At 48.2% G+C, this 17,774-nt stretch overlaps 1 protein-coding gene across 5 annotated transcripts in view; it reads right to left on the minus strand.

Moving 5' to 3' along the window:
* The window catches only part of fndc3a (fibronectin type III domain containing 3A), a 406,018-nt gene that overhangs the window by 123,803 nt on the left and 264,441 nt on the right, over positions 1-17,774 (minus strand). For all 5 annotated transcript variants that reach the window (XM_072514248.1, XM_072514250.1, XM_072514247.1 and 2 more), the window contains 2 exons: positions 3,538-3,596; positions 2,164-2,321 (listed from right to left, as the gene is read on the minus strand). In XM_072514248.1, coding sequence (XP_072370349.1) covers positions 2,164-2,321; positions 3,538-3,596 — 217 coding nt within the window. The remainder of the gene's footprint in view (positions 1-2,163; positions 2,322-3,537; positions 3,597-17,774) is intronic.

Here is a 17,774-nt window from a genome sequence, read left to right on the forward strand (position 1 = left end):
CAATTTTAATTTGGACATTATTTGCTCATATAATACAAATTTCACTGCTACTTTCCAACACAATCACAGGCAAATCCTATTCTCCTGCAATTGCACCAGCTGGGGCCTAACAGAAATGTGTAAACAATGGTTTTGCATAATTTCTTAATTCAGCACTTCATTGAAGTGGCAATTATAAACTATATTGTGATGTTTATCAAAACTACTTTGTTCTGGTTAGCATTGAATGTTGCATTGTTGTGTCTGTTAGGTTTACTAGCAGCAGTATACACAGATTATACAGCTGCCTGCTATGGCCCTTAAAGTACAGATATATGGATCTTTCAACTGAGGGATTATTGGATGACAAGCAGTAAAGGAGTACCCAGTGTTGGTCTTGAGGGAAGGAGGCCCATAAAAGGTGCAATCCAGGTACAGTGCGAAGAGGTTGCTTTGGTTAAGTGTCAACTTCAGCAACACCTACATAATGAATTAAAGTCACAAGCAGTCAACCGAATTTACCAAGGTAACAACAGAAGTAACACCTAATCACAATGTATTATGAAGTATTGTTCCTACTTGCAATCATCTCATATTATTTTGTTAAGCACTTTGCCAGAATGTGTGATCTATATTAGAGCAAGTTGGGGGTAAACTGATGTTTTAATCACTAACTGAATTGTGTGTGGTCTAAATTGAGGAAAGGTGGTGGTGGGATGGTTGGTGGGTGGGGGGGTGCTTGTGCACGTTCGCATGACAGAAAAGGAATAATCTCCAAATGCGAATTCAGGTATTAAGGAGGACAGCCACACCTGCAATTGAATGTGACGGAGGTGCTAAAGATGAGCCATGATGCCAAGTCTGACTTTGCAGCTGCCAGAGACCCTTTTCACTACAGTTAAGGTGCCCTTATGAAATTGGAATGTATGCTCAGATAGCGGTCAATGGGTTGCCCTGGATGCCTGTCCCCAAAGCAGGGGCCTTAGCTGCCCATTTACCCTGCTGGCCTCCTCCACCTTCCTCTCTCTCTCCCTAATGGAAAACTATTGTGTACTGTGCTTCATAGCTGGATTTTCACAGTAATTTCATTGCAGTGGTAATGTAAGCCTACTTGTGACACTAATAAAGATTATTATTATAATAGCTGAAGCTTCAAAAACAATTCTCAACACCAGCAGCAATGGAAAACCTGTTAGCTAGAGGCACATAGAAAATGTTCAGGTAAAAAACGAGAGAGACAGAGAGAGAGAGAGAGTTATACAATGCAATGGCAGATTGATTAGCAATGTATTACAAATTTCATAAAGTACAACATTTCTTTCCAAGCTCTACTTTGATACAAAAAATGGTCCAGTGCCAGTGGTGGTGTTGCAGCATCTCACTTTTGCACTTTCCAACTCCTCTGCCGATACCTCAGAAAACCTGCCCTCTAACCCTACTTCAGTCCATGTCTTGCTATGCCATGGGAGTTTGACTAGAATATAAAACTTTACATCACTTTACTGTTCCTTTTAAACAGGTAAGACGGTCACAGTGAATTGCATATTTGAAGCTCCCCCAATAAATCATGGCATTTGGCCCGACTTGGACATCAATAGCATTTGAATTCATGTTTTACAGAGAAGTATTACAATTTGCTGACATTGTATATACTTTCCTAATATTTTAAATAAGCTGGCCTATACCAATCTAAAATGTACAAAATGTCAAGGGGTATTTAATTTCAATTCAATCTCAATTTCTGTGTAAATTAGATTATTTAATAGATTAGCATAGAGTAAAATACGTAAATATACCAATTAATTTAGCAATAATGTAAGACAATGAACAAAATCATATCCTATTTCCCAAAGGAAGAAAAAGGGTAATTATATTTGCAACACACTTCACTACTAATACTAGCTTGAAACTTCGTTAGATTTTCTACACAGATAAGTAAGGGCTTTGATTAAGTCTAATTAACAGGGAACATTCACCTGCATTAAGAAAGAACTTGCTCAGAAAGACTCAATTATTCGTATTCACCAGGTAATGAGCTTTTGAAAATTGATAAAATCATCTAATTCATATAATGCTCATTTAATGATACATACATTAATAAATTAATTTTGATGTACTCTGCTAAATATTGAAATATTCATTTGAAAACAAGTACCAAATATACTGCAAAGATGTTGTACATACGTATAGATAGCTTTGAACTTCTCATCCTTTCCACTACTTAAAATAGCAACTTCATAGCTGCACGATTTAGGTATAACATCACTATCAATGCCATCACTTATTGTGGGTGAAGGAGGAGCCCATGTGAGCACAACTGTTGTTGCCCGGATGTCAGATACCTACCAAAAAAATTAAGCATAAGAATGAAGTAAATAGGGCACAGGATAACTGCTCAGAAGAAACTGGCTTATGATTCAAGAAATACATGTCTAATAGCATACGGCATGTTACAGATCCAATACACAGAGAGCTGTAACCTGTTAAAGTGGCATGGGGGAGCTGGGAGAGACTCTTGTGAGGTTTGAGAGGTGTAGATGCTGCAAAATTTATTTCAGAGATTTTTCTCCTCTAGGTGCAGAATGGGCCTGCCTCCACCTATCTAGACCAGCATACCTGACTAGGCTGGGGCAATTGTACTCCCACCTACAGGAATGGCTCCAAGCCTTGAATCAGAGTTGGAAACACAGGCACCAGGTGCACTTATTGTTGCCCGAGCAGGAGAAAGGGCTGTATTCATGGATGTACAGCCTAAACAATGTTTTTAGTGTGCAATAGAAATTTCATGCTGCGATAAAGGCATACCAGCTTGGCAAATCTCTGCAAAGATCCAAATGTAAATGTGGACGGTAGAAAAAATCTTCATGGTGGATTAAGATAAAAACAAAGGAAAATAAATATTGCTCTAAGGAAACAAAAGGACGAAAACAGTGGCAGCAGGGTGGGGGTGGGGGGAGAAATAGAGGTTAAACAAGCGTACATTTAATTAAAAAATTGCCGGACAAAATGCAAGAAAACAAAAACACAGGAGAATACAATGAATAACAATTATCAGCAAATGTACAACTGTTAGTTGAGGATAACAGAGTACCAAAAAGAAAAGAAACAGAAAGGGAATTATTGAATAGCGTGAGAAGGACTCAGAGGTGTATTTTGAAGATGCTGTCTGAAATAAAGGAATATTAAAAGTGACTTAGATAAACCGGACAGAAGCACTGAAGCCGAAATTGCTATACATATGAAGTTATCACATTTATTTATTCACACATAAATGTTGAGGAGTATTTGCAGATCTGGTCAATCTATCAGTAACCTATAATTAAGGCTGCATTCAATGAAGTAAATATTGTGAAGAAACCGAAGATTAAATATACACCAAGCACCGAGACTTGACAGAAAATCGATATGCTCCGCAAGTAAGTGATTTAACTTCTGTCCTGAGCTGCAAAACAGAGTCTGTAATCAAGACATAAGGCAATCCTGAGTTCAAAAGCATAAACTGAGGAACATTAGACGAATTAGTGTATCATCAATAGGCTGCACGCTGTAGTCACTTACCACAGGTTTGCCGACACCTGACAGAAATTCTTCAAGAGCTTTTGTCTCTTTATCTTCATCTGCAAAACAAAAGCAAAAATTAGTGTTATCACAGAGTAATATAAAGCTCGATTTCACTGGTTATGACTGGTATAGTTGTTATTGAGACAACACCAAAGAACGAGTTCAAACTGTTGCATTTAAAAATGAGTGAGGTCACAGAGAAAAGTAGGTTCTTGTGAATCATTTTTAGCAAAAGAATGGACCTGAAGATTTAATACTAAGAAATGAAGTCATCAATATATTGCACATGGTTGTACTCTGACAGTATCACACTTGGGCCTATTTGGTATTCATAGAATTCCTACAGTGCAGGAGATCAAGCAGCACATTGGATCTCCACCAACCATCTGAAAGAGCACCCTATCTAGGCCAATCCCCTGCCCCATTCCCATCACCCCACCTAACCTTCACATCTTTGGACTGTGGGAGGAAACCAGAGCACCCAGAGGAAACCCATAAAGACATGGGGAGCATATGCAAACTCCAAACAGACAGTCACACAAGGCTGAAATTGAACTCAATTTTCTGTTGCTGTGAGGCAGCCACTGTGCCACCATGTCTTATTTCTTTTTATTCTATTTTATTCTATTTACACGATGGGTAAATTAATCAGTTTTTGACTGAAGGCCAGATCCTGAGCCTGACTGGAGAAAGCTTCTATACTTTCTCTAGTAGTTCATCCAAAAGCTCACCATCTTTGGACAAGACTAGAACATGTGGATATGGTTGGCGGGCACACAAGAAAAACGCTCGCACCTGTCCAAAGAAACCGCTCATCCTACTTTTGATTAGATGAGCTCTATGAACCACCTTGAGTTGGATGAGGCAGAGCCGTACACAGGATGAGGTGGAATTTACCCTGCAGCGGGCCTCAGTCCACACACCCTCACCGAAGATGGGTCCCAACTTCTCCTCCCAGTTCACCTTCACCCAATCAAGCAACATAGATTCCAATGAGATGGTCCGCTCATAGATATTCAAAATTTTCCCCCCTCCAGTTCTTGCCAACTATAAGATTTCCTCCAACAGGAAAGGCTGTGGTGCCAAGTGGAACACAGGGCAAACCCCACAAACTAAGTCGCACAGTTGAAAATTTTGGAGGAGGTGTGTCCGTGTTAGTTCCAATTTCTCCAAAAACTCCTCCCAACTGGCGAGTTGCACATCTATAAACAGGTCTCTGAAGCACTCTAGCCCCTCCATTCTCATAAGGGCCCGGAGCTTTGTTCATCTGTATCAACCCAATGGCCCTCAGCACCTCATCCGAGTCCAATGGGATCTCCAGATCCTCCCTGCTCTCCTCTTCTACTCTTGAGAAGGGCAACCTGTCTAGAAACTCTGCCATATCTGACACCCCCTCCGGTGGTTTCGACCTATACAGATCCCCGTAGAAAGCCTCAAAAGCCACATTGACGTCTCTCAATTCTGTCACTAAACCACCCCTCGAGTTCCTGACCTGCATAATGTCCTGAGGGACCGCCTGTCGCCTTAGTTGGTGTGCCAACAGATAATCTGTCTTCTTCCCGTGCTCGTAAACTATGCCCCTCGCACATTGTAGCTGTTTCACCGCCTTTCCAGTGGATACCAAGTCAAACTGCACCTGGGGCCGCTTCCTGGTTGCAAACAGCTCTGGGATAGGAGCTTCCGAGTGGAGGCGGTCTGTTTCCAGGATCTCCCCTACCAAATGCTGACTTTCCTCCTTCACTGTTCTAAGTGTGCTTTATATAAGATCACCTCTCCTCTTATCGCCGGTTCAAGTGCCTCCCATAGTGTCAAGGGGGAGACTGATCCGTTGCTGTTAAATCTTATATTCTCCTCAATAGCTGCTATGTGAACCCTTTCTCAACCAGTAGTGCCACATCTAATCTCCAAGGAGCCCGCTGGATGGGATCTGTCCCCATCTCACGGTCTACAAAATGTGGAGCGTGATCAGAGATTACTATTCCACCCCCCTTCCACCCAAGGCCAATCGACCGACGTGTGTCCAAATCACGGATGGAGCCCAGCATACCTTTGATAAATTCTACATCATCCTGATTAGGGGCATATAGATTCACCATAACTACCATTTCCCCATTCCCCCTGCCGTCAATATCGCTTCCAACAATGTGGGGGAAGCTCTGAACCTCCTTCCTTAACGCAAGTCCGGAATGGTCCCAAACACCTTCCTCACAAACCCTGCAGCATCCCAGTTAGGGCCATTAACACTTGCCAACTCCACCGGTCTCCCCTCCAACATCCCTATTACTATCACATATCTACCCCCCTGGTCCACCACCACCGTCTCCATCTGGAGCCTTACTCTCTTACTGATCAAAATCGCCCTGCTGTCGAACCCCGAGTGAAATATTTGGCTTACCCAGCCCTTCCTGAGCCTCACCTGATCATTCACCCTCAAATAAGTCGTCTGCAGCATAACCACATCGGCCTTTTAAGCTTTTTAGGTGCACAAACACCCTCACCCTCTTCAGTGGCCCCCCAAAACCCCTCATGTTCCATGTAAATAACTTGATCAGGGGTCTCACCCCCACCACCCCTATTCGCAAACATCATAGCTCCTGGCCCTGCCCACTGGGCTTTGCCCACCTCATCCCATTGTGTCCATTAAACCCCCCCCCCCCAAAGAATCCCCCCCATCCACTTTGTCTCTAAAACACCTCACCCAGTATCAGTCCCCTCCCCCACTTTTCACATCTCCTTGGCATCAAAACCTGTTCGATCAGGCTCCAATGGCCGCAGCCCCTCCCCCCACCATACCTCCGTCCATTCGCCAACTTGAGCTCGCTAGTGTGGAGGCTCCTGCCCAGGCCCCACACCCCTCCAATCCCCTCCCCTATCCGGTCCCAGGAAAACAAAGAAATCCCCTTCAAACAAACAAACCCAGTGCAAAACACAAACCCCAGAAAACCATTGTTACAAAAATCCCCACACACACCTCATCCAAATAGGCAACTTCATCCCATTTAACACATATAAAAACCTGAAATAAAAAATAGAACTATATACAACCTTCCATCCCCCCTACCCTCGGCCCAAGACCCGTTCTCAGTCCAATTTCTCACTTCTGCCCCAGTCCTTCTACCTTCACAAATGCCTCCGCCGCTTGCACCGTCTCAAAATAAAAGTCTTTGGAGTTGTAGGTCACCCTCAACTTAGCTGGGTACACTACGCCGAACCGCACACCACAGTTAGACAGTGCCTACTTCACTCGGCTGAAGACCAGCCTGCCTCCTCACCATCTCCACGGTTAAGTTCTGGTAAATACGTATCCTAACTCCAGCGCACTGCACCTCCCACTTCTGCTTTGGCCAACTAAGGACCTTCTCCTTCATGTGGTACCTGTGGAAATACATAATGACTGCTGTTGGCAACTCATTTGCCTTTGGTTTGGGCCTCAGCGAGCGATGAGCCCAATCGAGTTCGTACTGGGAGGGATCATTCCCCTCCCCCAACAGCTCCGCCAACATCTTGACAAAGTACTGGATCGGCCTCGGGCCCTCCAGCCCTTCGGGCAGACCCACGATCCTCTAATTTGACCACCTAGATCGGTTTTCCAGGTCCTCCAACTTGGCTCGCAGACCTTTGTTGGCCTCGACCAATCTCTGCAGCTCCTCACCCATCAAGGTGAGCTGATTGTTGCGTTGCGACGAGGCCTCCTCCACTCCCTTCAGTTTCTCACCCTGCTCCCGCACCTCAGCCGAAGCCCTCGACACCGCCGCCTTCATCGGGGCAATCGCCTCCAACAACAGCACCGCCAACATCTCCTTCCTCATCACCTCCATGTGCTTTACAAACTGTTTCTCAAGTTCCAAAGCCATCACCTCAGGCATCTTTTCTGCCGTAAGCAGTGCGGCCCCACCCAACGACCCAGCCTATCCCATCTTTCCAGTTGCTGAGCCGACCCTTTCGCTCGCCCCCTTCTTCACGGTAGAATCCTTTTGGTTTTTCGACATCCCCCTCCTTCCTTATTTCGTCCTGCACTTATTTGTCAAAAAATGCCCCCTGGGACCACGCATTAAATTCTAAAAAACCAAGCCTCAAGCAGGAGCCACCCAACGTACAACTTCCTCCTACATGCCGCCACCGGAGGTCGGGAGGAACCTGTCCTGTCGGTCTCTTGCGTTTTCTGGTGAGTATCACCAGAAAAAAACGGACATTTAAAAAAAAAAAAAAAACCATCAGAGCTCCCAGAAACGCGATCTCCCTCCTATATATCGCACTGGAATTCTCAGACTGAGGAAATATAAAGATGCCTCTTCCAAAAGGCCATGGATGCAGGGCCAATTGGAGATTGTAAGGTAGAAATTGACAGACTTTTGTTGATGTTAGGAAAACAAAGGTAGTTTTAATCGACATATATTTTCACTGCTAAATATTAGAAATAAGATATAGTTTTAAGTGGGTTGAATGAAATGTTTCAGTGCGTGGAAGGGCAAAATTTATAGTTAGATTCATGCTGGACAAAGGCGTTTTGTATGTGTAGGGGTTGGTTAAGTTCCAACTGTGCTTAGAGAGGGCTCTGGCGTGAAGAATAAAGAATATGCATAACCATGTGGGTGTTGCAAAGCAACTGGGGCTTTGTAAGATAGAGAAGCTTTCAAGTTTTAGTTTAGCTGGGACTTCCGGTGACATCATGCAAGTGGAGGTTACACACAACTCCTCCCTGAAGTTTTAGTTTTTTGATCATTCCCAGGGACCATTTTTGTACTAATGGGTTTTGGAAGACTTTACATAGGAGTGCGATGTCCAAGGCCCAGAAGAAGAACGGCGGAAAGAAGGGGGCGACCAATAATTCGTCATCGATTTTCCAGGCAGAAAAAAAGATGGTGGGGGAAGGAGCACAATGTGCCTCCGCTCCCTGCACGGTGGATTCTTTGATCGAAGTGATGTCTGGTGAATTTGAAAGGCTGTTCACCAAACATATGGACGTTATGAGAAGAGGAAATGATGGCTGTGGGTGGCGATGGGTCCGGAAAAGGTGGCTGTATCAAAAAATGCGGTCGAGATAAGAGAGCTAGGAGATAAGTTGAAAGGGATGGAGAAGGCTGATGTGTGAGGCAGGTAGGTTTGATGTGGACTGCACTCGATGCAGGGAAGCTAGAAACAGACTTTAACACTGGAGATGATCCAACACTGTTTTATTCAATGATAGAACTGATATACATATTCAGCTGTGGGTCGACACTATACTGAACTGACTGGAGACCTTGTCGTAGCCTGACCCTGACTTACTAGCTACCACATGGTGTTTGCACTTGCTAGCTCATTGACTCTGACTGTCTCAGTGGCTGGGTCCCGAGAGGGTGGGAAACCTAGTGCCCTCTGGCTTTATAGTGGTAGTGTCCTGTCTCGTAATTGGCTGCACTGTGTTGTGTGCTTACTGGTCATCCTGTGTGTCAATCACTGCCTGTCTGCATCTCATTATATACGAGTGGATATTATGACATCTCCCCTCAGTATTTATTTATCTAAAAAAAAAAAGGTGTGCGTGTATATGCCTTACTATATACAAAAGGTGTCTAAATGAACGTATATATATAGGAAGGTGTCGATAGTGCAGATACATGGCAAACGAAACAATATTTACAGAGGTTAAATTGATGAAGTCACAAAATGTATAAAAGTTCAGTCTACAGATTCAGTCTTTGTGGTGGGCGACAAATTCTTGTTGATCGCCGCACAGGTGGATAGGAGCCGCCTGCACGTGGATAGGCGGGATCGCTGCCATCGCGGTGGCCGCATGGGCCGGCAGGATTGCTGGTAGATTGGTGGCCTCGTGGCAGGGTACGTCCGGATGAAGCATCGTAGGCGGCGGGGCACTTCGGTCAGGTAGCGGACGTGGAACTCTTCGCAGTGCCGGTCTGTTGCGCCATAGCAGGGAGCCATCAGCCATGCGGACGAGGAACGATCTTGGGGCCACTTGTTTGATCACAACAGCTGTGGCTGACCAGCCGCCCTCAGGCAACTGGACACGAACATGATCAGTTGGGGCCAGCTCGGGTAGATCCGTGGATGAGCATCGTATGTGGCCTTCTGTTGGGCCCGTGACTGCTGCATTTTCTGTAAGACCGTGAGGTGGTCAAGGTCTGGAACATGGATAGCTGGAACTGTGGCCCTCAGAGTGGGATTCATGAGCATCTGCGCTGGAGACAACCCAGTGGACAGTGGGGTTGCCCTGTATGCCAGCATCGCCAGGTTGAAGTTGGAGCCTGCATCTGCAGCTTTGCACAGCAACCGCTTTACAATATGGACCCCTTTCTTGGCCTTCCTGGTTGGCTGAGGGTAGTGGGGACTGGAGATTACGTGACGGAAGTTGTAGGACTGTGCAAAATCAGACCATTCCTGGCTGTAAAAGCAAGGACCGTTGTCGCTCATCACCGTGAGCAGAATCCCATGCCTGGCAAACGTTTCTTTGCAGGCTTTGATTACCGCCTTCGACGTGAGGTCGGACAGTTTCATCACTTCTGGGTAGCTGGAGAAGTAGTCGACCAGGAGTACATAGTCATGCCCCTTGGCGTGAAAAAGGTCTACACCTACTTTGGACCATGGAGAGGTCACGATCTCGTGCTGTTGCAGCGTTTCCTTGGGTTGAGCTGGTTGAAACTTCTGACAGGTAGGGCAGTTGGGGACTGTGTCGACAATGTCTTGGCTGATGCCCGGCCAATAGACCGCCTCCCGAGCTCTGCGTCGGCATTTCTCGACCCCAAGGTGACCCTCATGGAGTTGGCCCAGCACCATAGCCTGCATGCTCTGAGAAATTACGATCCTGTCGAGTTTCAGAAGGATTCCCTCCACCACCGTCAAGTCGTCTTTCACGTTATAGAACTGGAGACATTGTCCCTTCTGCCAGCCATTGGTAAGGTGCTGCATCACACGCTGAAGCAGAGGATCCTTGGCTGTCTCCTCAAGAATTTGGACCACCCGTTCGTCAGAGGCCGGAAGGTTGGTGGCACACAACTGCACTTGGGCTTCTATGTGGCAGATGAAGTCACTTTGTTCACACGGTGTGGTAATGGACCTGGATAGGGCATCTGCAACGATCGGCTCGTTGTCTGGTGTGTAGACAAGTTCGAAGTCGTAGCAGCGTAGCTTAAGAAGAATTCGCTGTAACCGAGGTGTCATGTCATTTAAATCCTTCTGGATTATATGGACTAGAGGCCTGTGGTCTGTTTCTACCGTGAATTTTGGCAGGCCGTAAACGTAGTTGTGAAACTTGACTATCCCTGTCAGGAGGCCCAGACACTCCTTCTCAATCTGAGCGTACCGTTGCTCAGTGGGCGTCATGGCCCTGAAGGCATACGCCACTGGAGCCCAGGACGAGGAGTCATCTCGCTGAAGGAGCACCACCCAAATGCCGTCCTGGCTTGCATCAGTCTATATCTTGGTTTCCTTGGTTGGTTCGAAGAACGCTAGAACCGGGGCTGTGGTGAGCTTTGCTTTCTGCTCACGCCATTCCTCTTCATGCGTGGGCAGCCACTGGAATTCCGTCGACTTCTTGACGAGATGGCGGAGGGCCATGGTGTGGGATGCCATATTGGGAATGAAATGAAAAATGAAATGAAATGAATTTCCCGAGGAAGTTGACCATCCCGAGGAAGCGGAGGACCACCTTCTTGTCCTCTGAGGTCTTCATGGCGTTGATCACCGAGACCTTGTCGGCATCTGGCCGCACACCCTGCTGCGAGATGTGGTCACCCAGGAACTTAATATCCGATTGACCAAATAAGCACTTGGCCCTGTTGAGCTGGAGACCATGTTCATGAATTCTCTGGAATACCTTCTTGAGGCGAGCAATGCCTGGGGCGTTGTGGACCAGATAATTACGTCGTCAATGTATACTCACACACCCTCGATGCCCTCCATCATCTGCTCCATGATGCAGTGAAATACTTTGGAGGCAGATATGATCCCAAAAGGCATCCGGTTGTAGCAGTAGCGACCGAACGGGGTGTTGAATGTGCGCTGTGCAGCTGTATTTGCCAAAAACCCTTGGAGGCATGAGCCATCTCACTGGTCAACTCTTCACGTTTTGGTATCGGGTAATGCTCCCGCATGATGTTGCGGTTTAGATCCTTAGGGTCAATGCAAATGCGAAGCTCCCCTGACGGCTTCTTTACGCAGACCATGGAGCTGACCCAGTCTGTTGGCTCTGTGCCCTTCGATATGATGCCCTGGTTTCGGAGGTCCTGTAATTGCTTCTTCAGACAATCCTTGAGGGGTGCCGGCACCCGGCATGGTGCATGAATTATATGGGTGGCGTTCGGCTTGAGCAGGATTTTATGTCGGTATGGGAGCGTGCCCATTCCATCGAATACGCTGTGGTACTGCGTGATAATGTCATCTATGTCGGCTTGCAAGTTTACATCAGGTGAGACCGTTGCCGGTGATGATGACATGGTGTGGACTCGCTGAACCAGGTTCAGGAGCGTGCAGGCTCGAGCACCGAGCAGGGACGCTGTGTCAGGCCCGACGATTTCAAACCGCAGTGTTGCCTTGATCGCCTTGTTGGATACCCCTAGTTGACAGGAGCAACTGACAGCTATGGCATTGCCATTGTAGTCAAGGAGCTGGCAGGCCGGTGGAAGAATGCTTGGTTTGGCGCAGATGGTGTCGAGGTCAGATTTTGAGATGAGGTTCGCTGATGCGCCGGTGTCCAGTTTAAATCGGATGCGAGCCTTGTTAACTGTGAGGACAGCACACCACTCGTCGTCGGGATCCACACTGAAGATCGAGAGGCGTTTCGCCGTTGTGGTGGAAGGAGCGCATGTGTAGTTATGATGCCCACCCGGTATGGGGACTTGAGGCACTCAGCATCAGGGTCTGTTGGGCTGTCGGGACTGGAATCTGGCATGCCTTGTTGTATTGAGTGGACACTTCTGCGCCGCAGCTGGCTGCTTAGCGGTGGAGCAGATCTGCAAAGGGCTGCGTAGTGGCCAAGCTTGCCACACTGTAGACACCGGCGTCCTTTTGCCGGACATTGCCGCCTTAAATGGGCGGAGCCACAATTCTGACACGTCATAACGCCGACGTCAGCGTGTTCTGTGCGCCATCGCGCATGCGCAGTGCGGTCGGTCAGCATACGCACCTGCGCAGTCGGGTTGTCAGCCTCGTCGTCCACTCGGTCGTGGCGCGCATGCGCAGGGACCAGAGAAAAGCGTGCAAAACGGCCACTCTCCTCGATGCTCAGGCCCTGCATTTGTGCAGTGGCCTGCACCCGTTCCACCTCATGGGAGGCCAGCTTTGCAGTTTCTGCCGCCCTGATGTGGGAGTAACGATTCTTAGCATGCTCATGGACAACGCACGTCTCGATAGCGACAGAGAGAGTCAACTGTTTGACTTTCAGGAGCTGCTGCCGAAGGGAGTCGGAGGGGACCCCGAAAACGATCTGATCCCGGAGCATGGAATCAGCCGTCGAGTCATAGTTACATGACTAGGATGCGGAGGTGGGTCACGAAGGACTGAAAAGGTTCATCCTTACCCTGAAGCCTCTGCTGGAAAACATACCGTTCAAAGCTCTCATTCACCTCAATGTCGCAGCGGCTGTCAAACTTCAGCAGGACTGTTTTGAATTTTGTTTTATCTTCGCCGTCAGCGAATATAAGGGAGTTGTAGATGTGGATGGCATGGTCCCCCGCGGTGGAGAGAAATATCGCGATCTTCCTGGCATCCGTTGCTGCTTAGAGGTCGGAGGCCTCGATGTACAAGAGGAACTTTTGCTTGAAGATTTTTCCAATTGGCGCTGAGGTTGCCGAAGATGCGGAGCTGCGGAGGAGGCTGGATGTTTTCCATTTCACCGGATGGCTGCTTGCTGGTGAATGCTGATTCACTCGAGGTAGGTCCGTCAAGATCAGTATCACTCTGGTACCATGATGTGTTAGGCAGGTAGGTTCGATGTGGACTGCACTCGATGCAGGGAAGCTAGAAACAGATGTCTAACACTGGAGAAGATCCAACACTGTTTTATTCAACGATAGAACTGATATACATATTCAGCTGTGGGTCAACACTATACTGAACTGACTGGAGACCTTGTCGTAGCCTGACCCTGACTTACTAGCTACCACATGGTGTTTGCACTTGCTAGCTCATTGACTCTGACTGTCTCAGTGGCTGGGTCCCGAGAGGGCGGGAAACCTAGTGCCCTCTGGCTTTATAGTGGTAGTGTCCTGTCTGGTGATTCACTGCACTGTGTTGTGTGCTTACTGGTCATCCTGTGTGTCAATCACTGCCTGTCTGCATCTCATTATATACATGAGTAGATATTATGACAAAGGCTATGTCGCAGCACAGCGACCAGATTACTTTGATGGGTGAGGAGTTGCGGAGAGTGGTGCGGGGAATAAAGGACTCAAGTCTAAGGTGGATGATCTGGAGACAGGTCAAGGAAGCAAAATCTTCGGATCGTGAGTCTGCTGGAGGGGGTGGAGGTACTGAGGCCGACCGAATACTTCACAAAGGTGATGGCAGAGTTGAACTATGCCATAACTTTAGCTAAGGCTAAAGCCGAAAGCTAATGAGCCGCCAAGAGCAGTCCTACTCGCTTCCACAAGTATCATACCAAGGAAAAGGTCCTAAACTGGGCGAAGCAAAGACGAGAGGTGAAATGGAAGGGTGCTGGTGTACAAATTTACCACGATTTGATAATGGATTTGGCGAAAAGGCGGACGGTTGAAGGCGGCACTACAACAAAGGCCTGCGGTTTGGAGTGGTCTATCCAGCGAAGTTGAGGGTGACGTGCAAATCGAAGGATCTCTATTTCGGAACGGTGGAGGTGGCGGAGGCATTCGTGAAGACCAAAGGTTTGGGATTGAAATGAGAGATGGGACTGGAAATGAGATCTGGACTGAGGGGTCTAAGGCCCAGAAGAAGAACGGCGGAAAGAAGGGGGCGACCGATAATGGGTGCTGGGAAAGTAGGGGGCTTGGGTTTGGTTCAATGTGGGAGGGTAGTCTAGCTGTGTTCAGAGTTTGTTATAAGTATTGTGGATTTGGGGGATATGTGCACTTGTGCACTAACTTCGGTGGGGGTAGGGTGGGTGGGGGGCATTGTTGGTGAGGGTGTTTTTTTCTTTTTTCCTGGGATTGGGTTATTGAAGAGGGGATTGGGAGGAGTGGGTTTGGGTAGGGGCCTCCATACTAGCAAGCAGTGTTTGGCTAGTGGGCGGGGGAGGGACCGTGACTGTCGAAGTCTGGTTGAGCTGGTTTTGATGGGCCTGCGAGGCGTGAAAGGGGGAGGGAGGGAAGCAGTATTGAGTGAAGGAAGTGATACTGGGCGAGGGGTTGATATGGGGGGACTCGGTGGGGGTTTTGTGGGGGGATGGGGGCTGGGTTTTTCAATGGTAACAAAACGATTGGGCGAGTTAGGCCCAAGAGGCAGGATCGATATGATGATGGTGGATTTGAGAAGGGGGGGGTAGATGGGGGAGAGACCCCCAGTCACAATAGTAACATGGAACATGAGGGGGTTAAGGAGACCGGTAAAGAGATCAAAGGTTGTCATACATTTGAAGGGCTTAAAGGCTGATGTAGCGATGCTGCAGGAGACACATCTGGGGGTGAAAGATCAGGTGACACTTAGGAAGGGCTGGGTGAGTCAGGTATGTCACTCGGGGTTTGACAGTGGGGCTTGGAGTGTGGCGGTAGGTACTGGGAGGCAAGAGGGTATGGTTCCAGGTGGAGGCGGATCAGGGAGGCAGGTACTTAGTAGTGACGGGTGCCCGAGAGGGTAGATGGTGGCATTAATGAGTGCATACGGTCCCAACTGGGATGATGAGGGGTTTGCAAGAAGGTGTTGGATGCTAAACCCGGATTTGGATACTCATGAGCTGACAGTCGGGGGAGATTGGAACATGGTGTTGAATCTGAAGGTGGACAAGTCCCAGCCACGCTCGGGGGGTAGGGAGCAAAAGCGTTGACTGAACTTATGGGGGAAGCTAGGAATGGCAGGTCCATGGAGGTTCCTACATCCAGAGGTACGGGAGTATTCTTTTTTCTCCCTTGTGCGCAAGGTGTACTCAAGAATTGATTTCTTCGTAGTGGGAAAGGCACTATTGGCTAGGATTCAGAAATCTGAGTACTCAGCACTCGTGATTTTGGATCATGCCGCACACTGGATGGATGTGGTATTGGAAAAGGGGGTAGCTCAGCGGTCGGGGTGGAGAATGGATGTGGGGTTACTAGCAGACCGGAGCTTCTGTGAGAAGATTGGAAAGGTGATAGAGGAGAATGTGATGTTTTATTGTAGGGGAGGTCTCACAATTGGTGGTCTGGAAGGCGATCTCGTTCAAGGCCATGGAAGATAAGGTGGAGAGGGAAGAACGCCATAAACTGATAAAGGAGATTTTGGAAGTAGATGGGAAGCTCACTGAGGGCACAGACCTGGGTGTCCTGGTTAAGAGGAAGGAGCTAAAAGCGAGGTTCGATCAGCTGTCCACGAGGAAAACGGTACTTCAGCTAAGGAAGATGAAAGGGGCATTTTATGAGTAATGGGAGAAGGCAGGACATATGTTGGCGGGCAAATTTTGAAGGGAGGCAGCGGAGAGGGAGATAGTCCAGATGCGGAATTAAGGCGGGGAAGTTGGTGGTGGCTCCGGAGCAGATTAAAGACGTTTTTACAGACTTTAAGAGACCCATATAGGTTTGAACCTCCAGAGGAGGATCGTGAAATGAGAGAGTTCTTGGGTGGGTTGGAGGTTGGGAGAGGAGGATAGGGCGGGCTTGGAGGAGCCGGTGACTGTGCAAGTGGTGATGGAGGCAATTGGGAGGATGCACGCACAAAAGGCCGCGGAGCCAGACGGATTCCCAGCCGAATTCTATAAAAAATTTAAAGACAAGCTGGCTCCACTGATGGTGTGCATGTTCGAAGACACGATGGACAGGGATGCCTTGCCACAAACGATAAGGCAGGCCTCCATCTCGTTACTGCTGAAGAAAAATAAGGACCCGGTGGAATGTGGATCGTATAGACCCATTTCACTGCTGAAAGTAGATACCAAAATTTTGGCAAAGGTGATAGTGTTAAGACTGGAGGGGTGACTCCCGAAGGTGATCGGGAGATTAGGACCGGGTTCGTTAAGGAAAGGCAGTTGTTTTCAATCGTGAGGAGGTTGCTGAATGTGGTCCTCTCTCCAGCAGATGGGAGATGAAAGTGGCTCTGGATGCGGAGAAGGCATGTGATCGGGTAGAGTGGGGTTATCTGATGGCGTTATTGGAGAGGTTTGGGATCTGGACAAAGTTAAGGGCATGGGTGCATCGGCTATATAAGGAACCAAAGGCAAGTGTGCGTAGGAATAATTTGAACGCGGGATTTTTCACATTGCATCGGGGTATGAAGCAGGGGGTGCCCTATGTCTCCACCCCCCCCCCCCCCCGCCCCCTCTGTTTGCACTGGCTATAGAACCCTTGGCCATTGCTCTAAGGAGCTCTGGGTTGTGGAAGGGGATAGTGACGGGCGGGGTAGAACATAGGGTGTCCCTATCTGCAGATGATCTGCTCTTGTACGTCTAGAGCCGAAGGTATCAATGAGGGGTTTCAGAAGTTCGCCGGGTACAGGTTAAACCAAAGGAAAAGTGAGGTTTTCATTATCTCCCCACTAGGAGTCGGAACTGGGGTGGGTGGGTTGCCATTCCGCTTGGTGACGTGGTGCAGGTGGCTCGGGACTGGGTAGAGCTCGGGAAGTTTAATTGTATGGTGGGGAGGTTGAAGGTTGATTTGACAAGGTGGGACAATCTCCCTTTGTCATTGGCAGGCCGGGTACAGGCTGTCAAAATGAATGTGTTGCTGCGGTTCCTGTTTCTGTTCCAGTGCCTACCGGTCTTTCTTCCTAAATCGTTCTTCAAGGGGGTGGATAAGTTGATCTCCTCATTCATTTGGTGGGTAAGGCTCCCATGATTATAAAGGTGATATTACTGAGGGGAAGGCGAAAGGGGGACAAGGCCTCCCGAACTTGCTTTACTATTATTGGGGCGGAAAATGCTGAGAAGGTGAGAGGATGGTGTAAGGAGGCGTAGGCTCTGTGGGGAAGGATGGAGGCGGGCCCTTGTAGGGGTCGGGATTGCAGGCGTTGGCAATGGCACCGCTCTCGATGGCCCCAGGAAAGTATTCGGGGAGTCAGGTGGTGGTGGCCACACTGAGGATTTGGAGACAGTTTAGGCTGCACTTTCAATTGAGGGTTGGGGCAGGGGGGAATGCTGATTAGGG

Source organism: Scyliorhinus torazame, chromosome 8 (assembly GCF_047496885.1).
Source record: "Scyliorhinus torazame isolate Kashiwa2021f chromosome 8, sScyTor2.1, whole genome shotgun sequence".
In the NCBI taxonomy this organism is placed as follows: domain Eukaryota; kingdom Metazoa; phylum Chordata; class Chondrichthyes; order Carcharhiniformes; family Scyliorhinidae; genus Scyliorhinus; species Scyliorhinus torazame.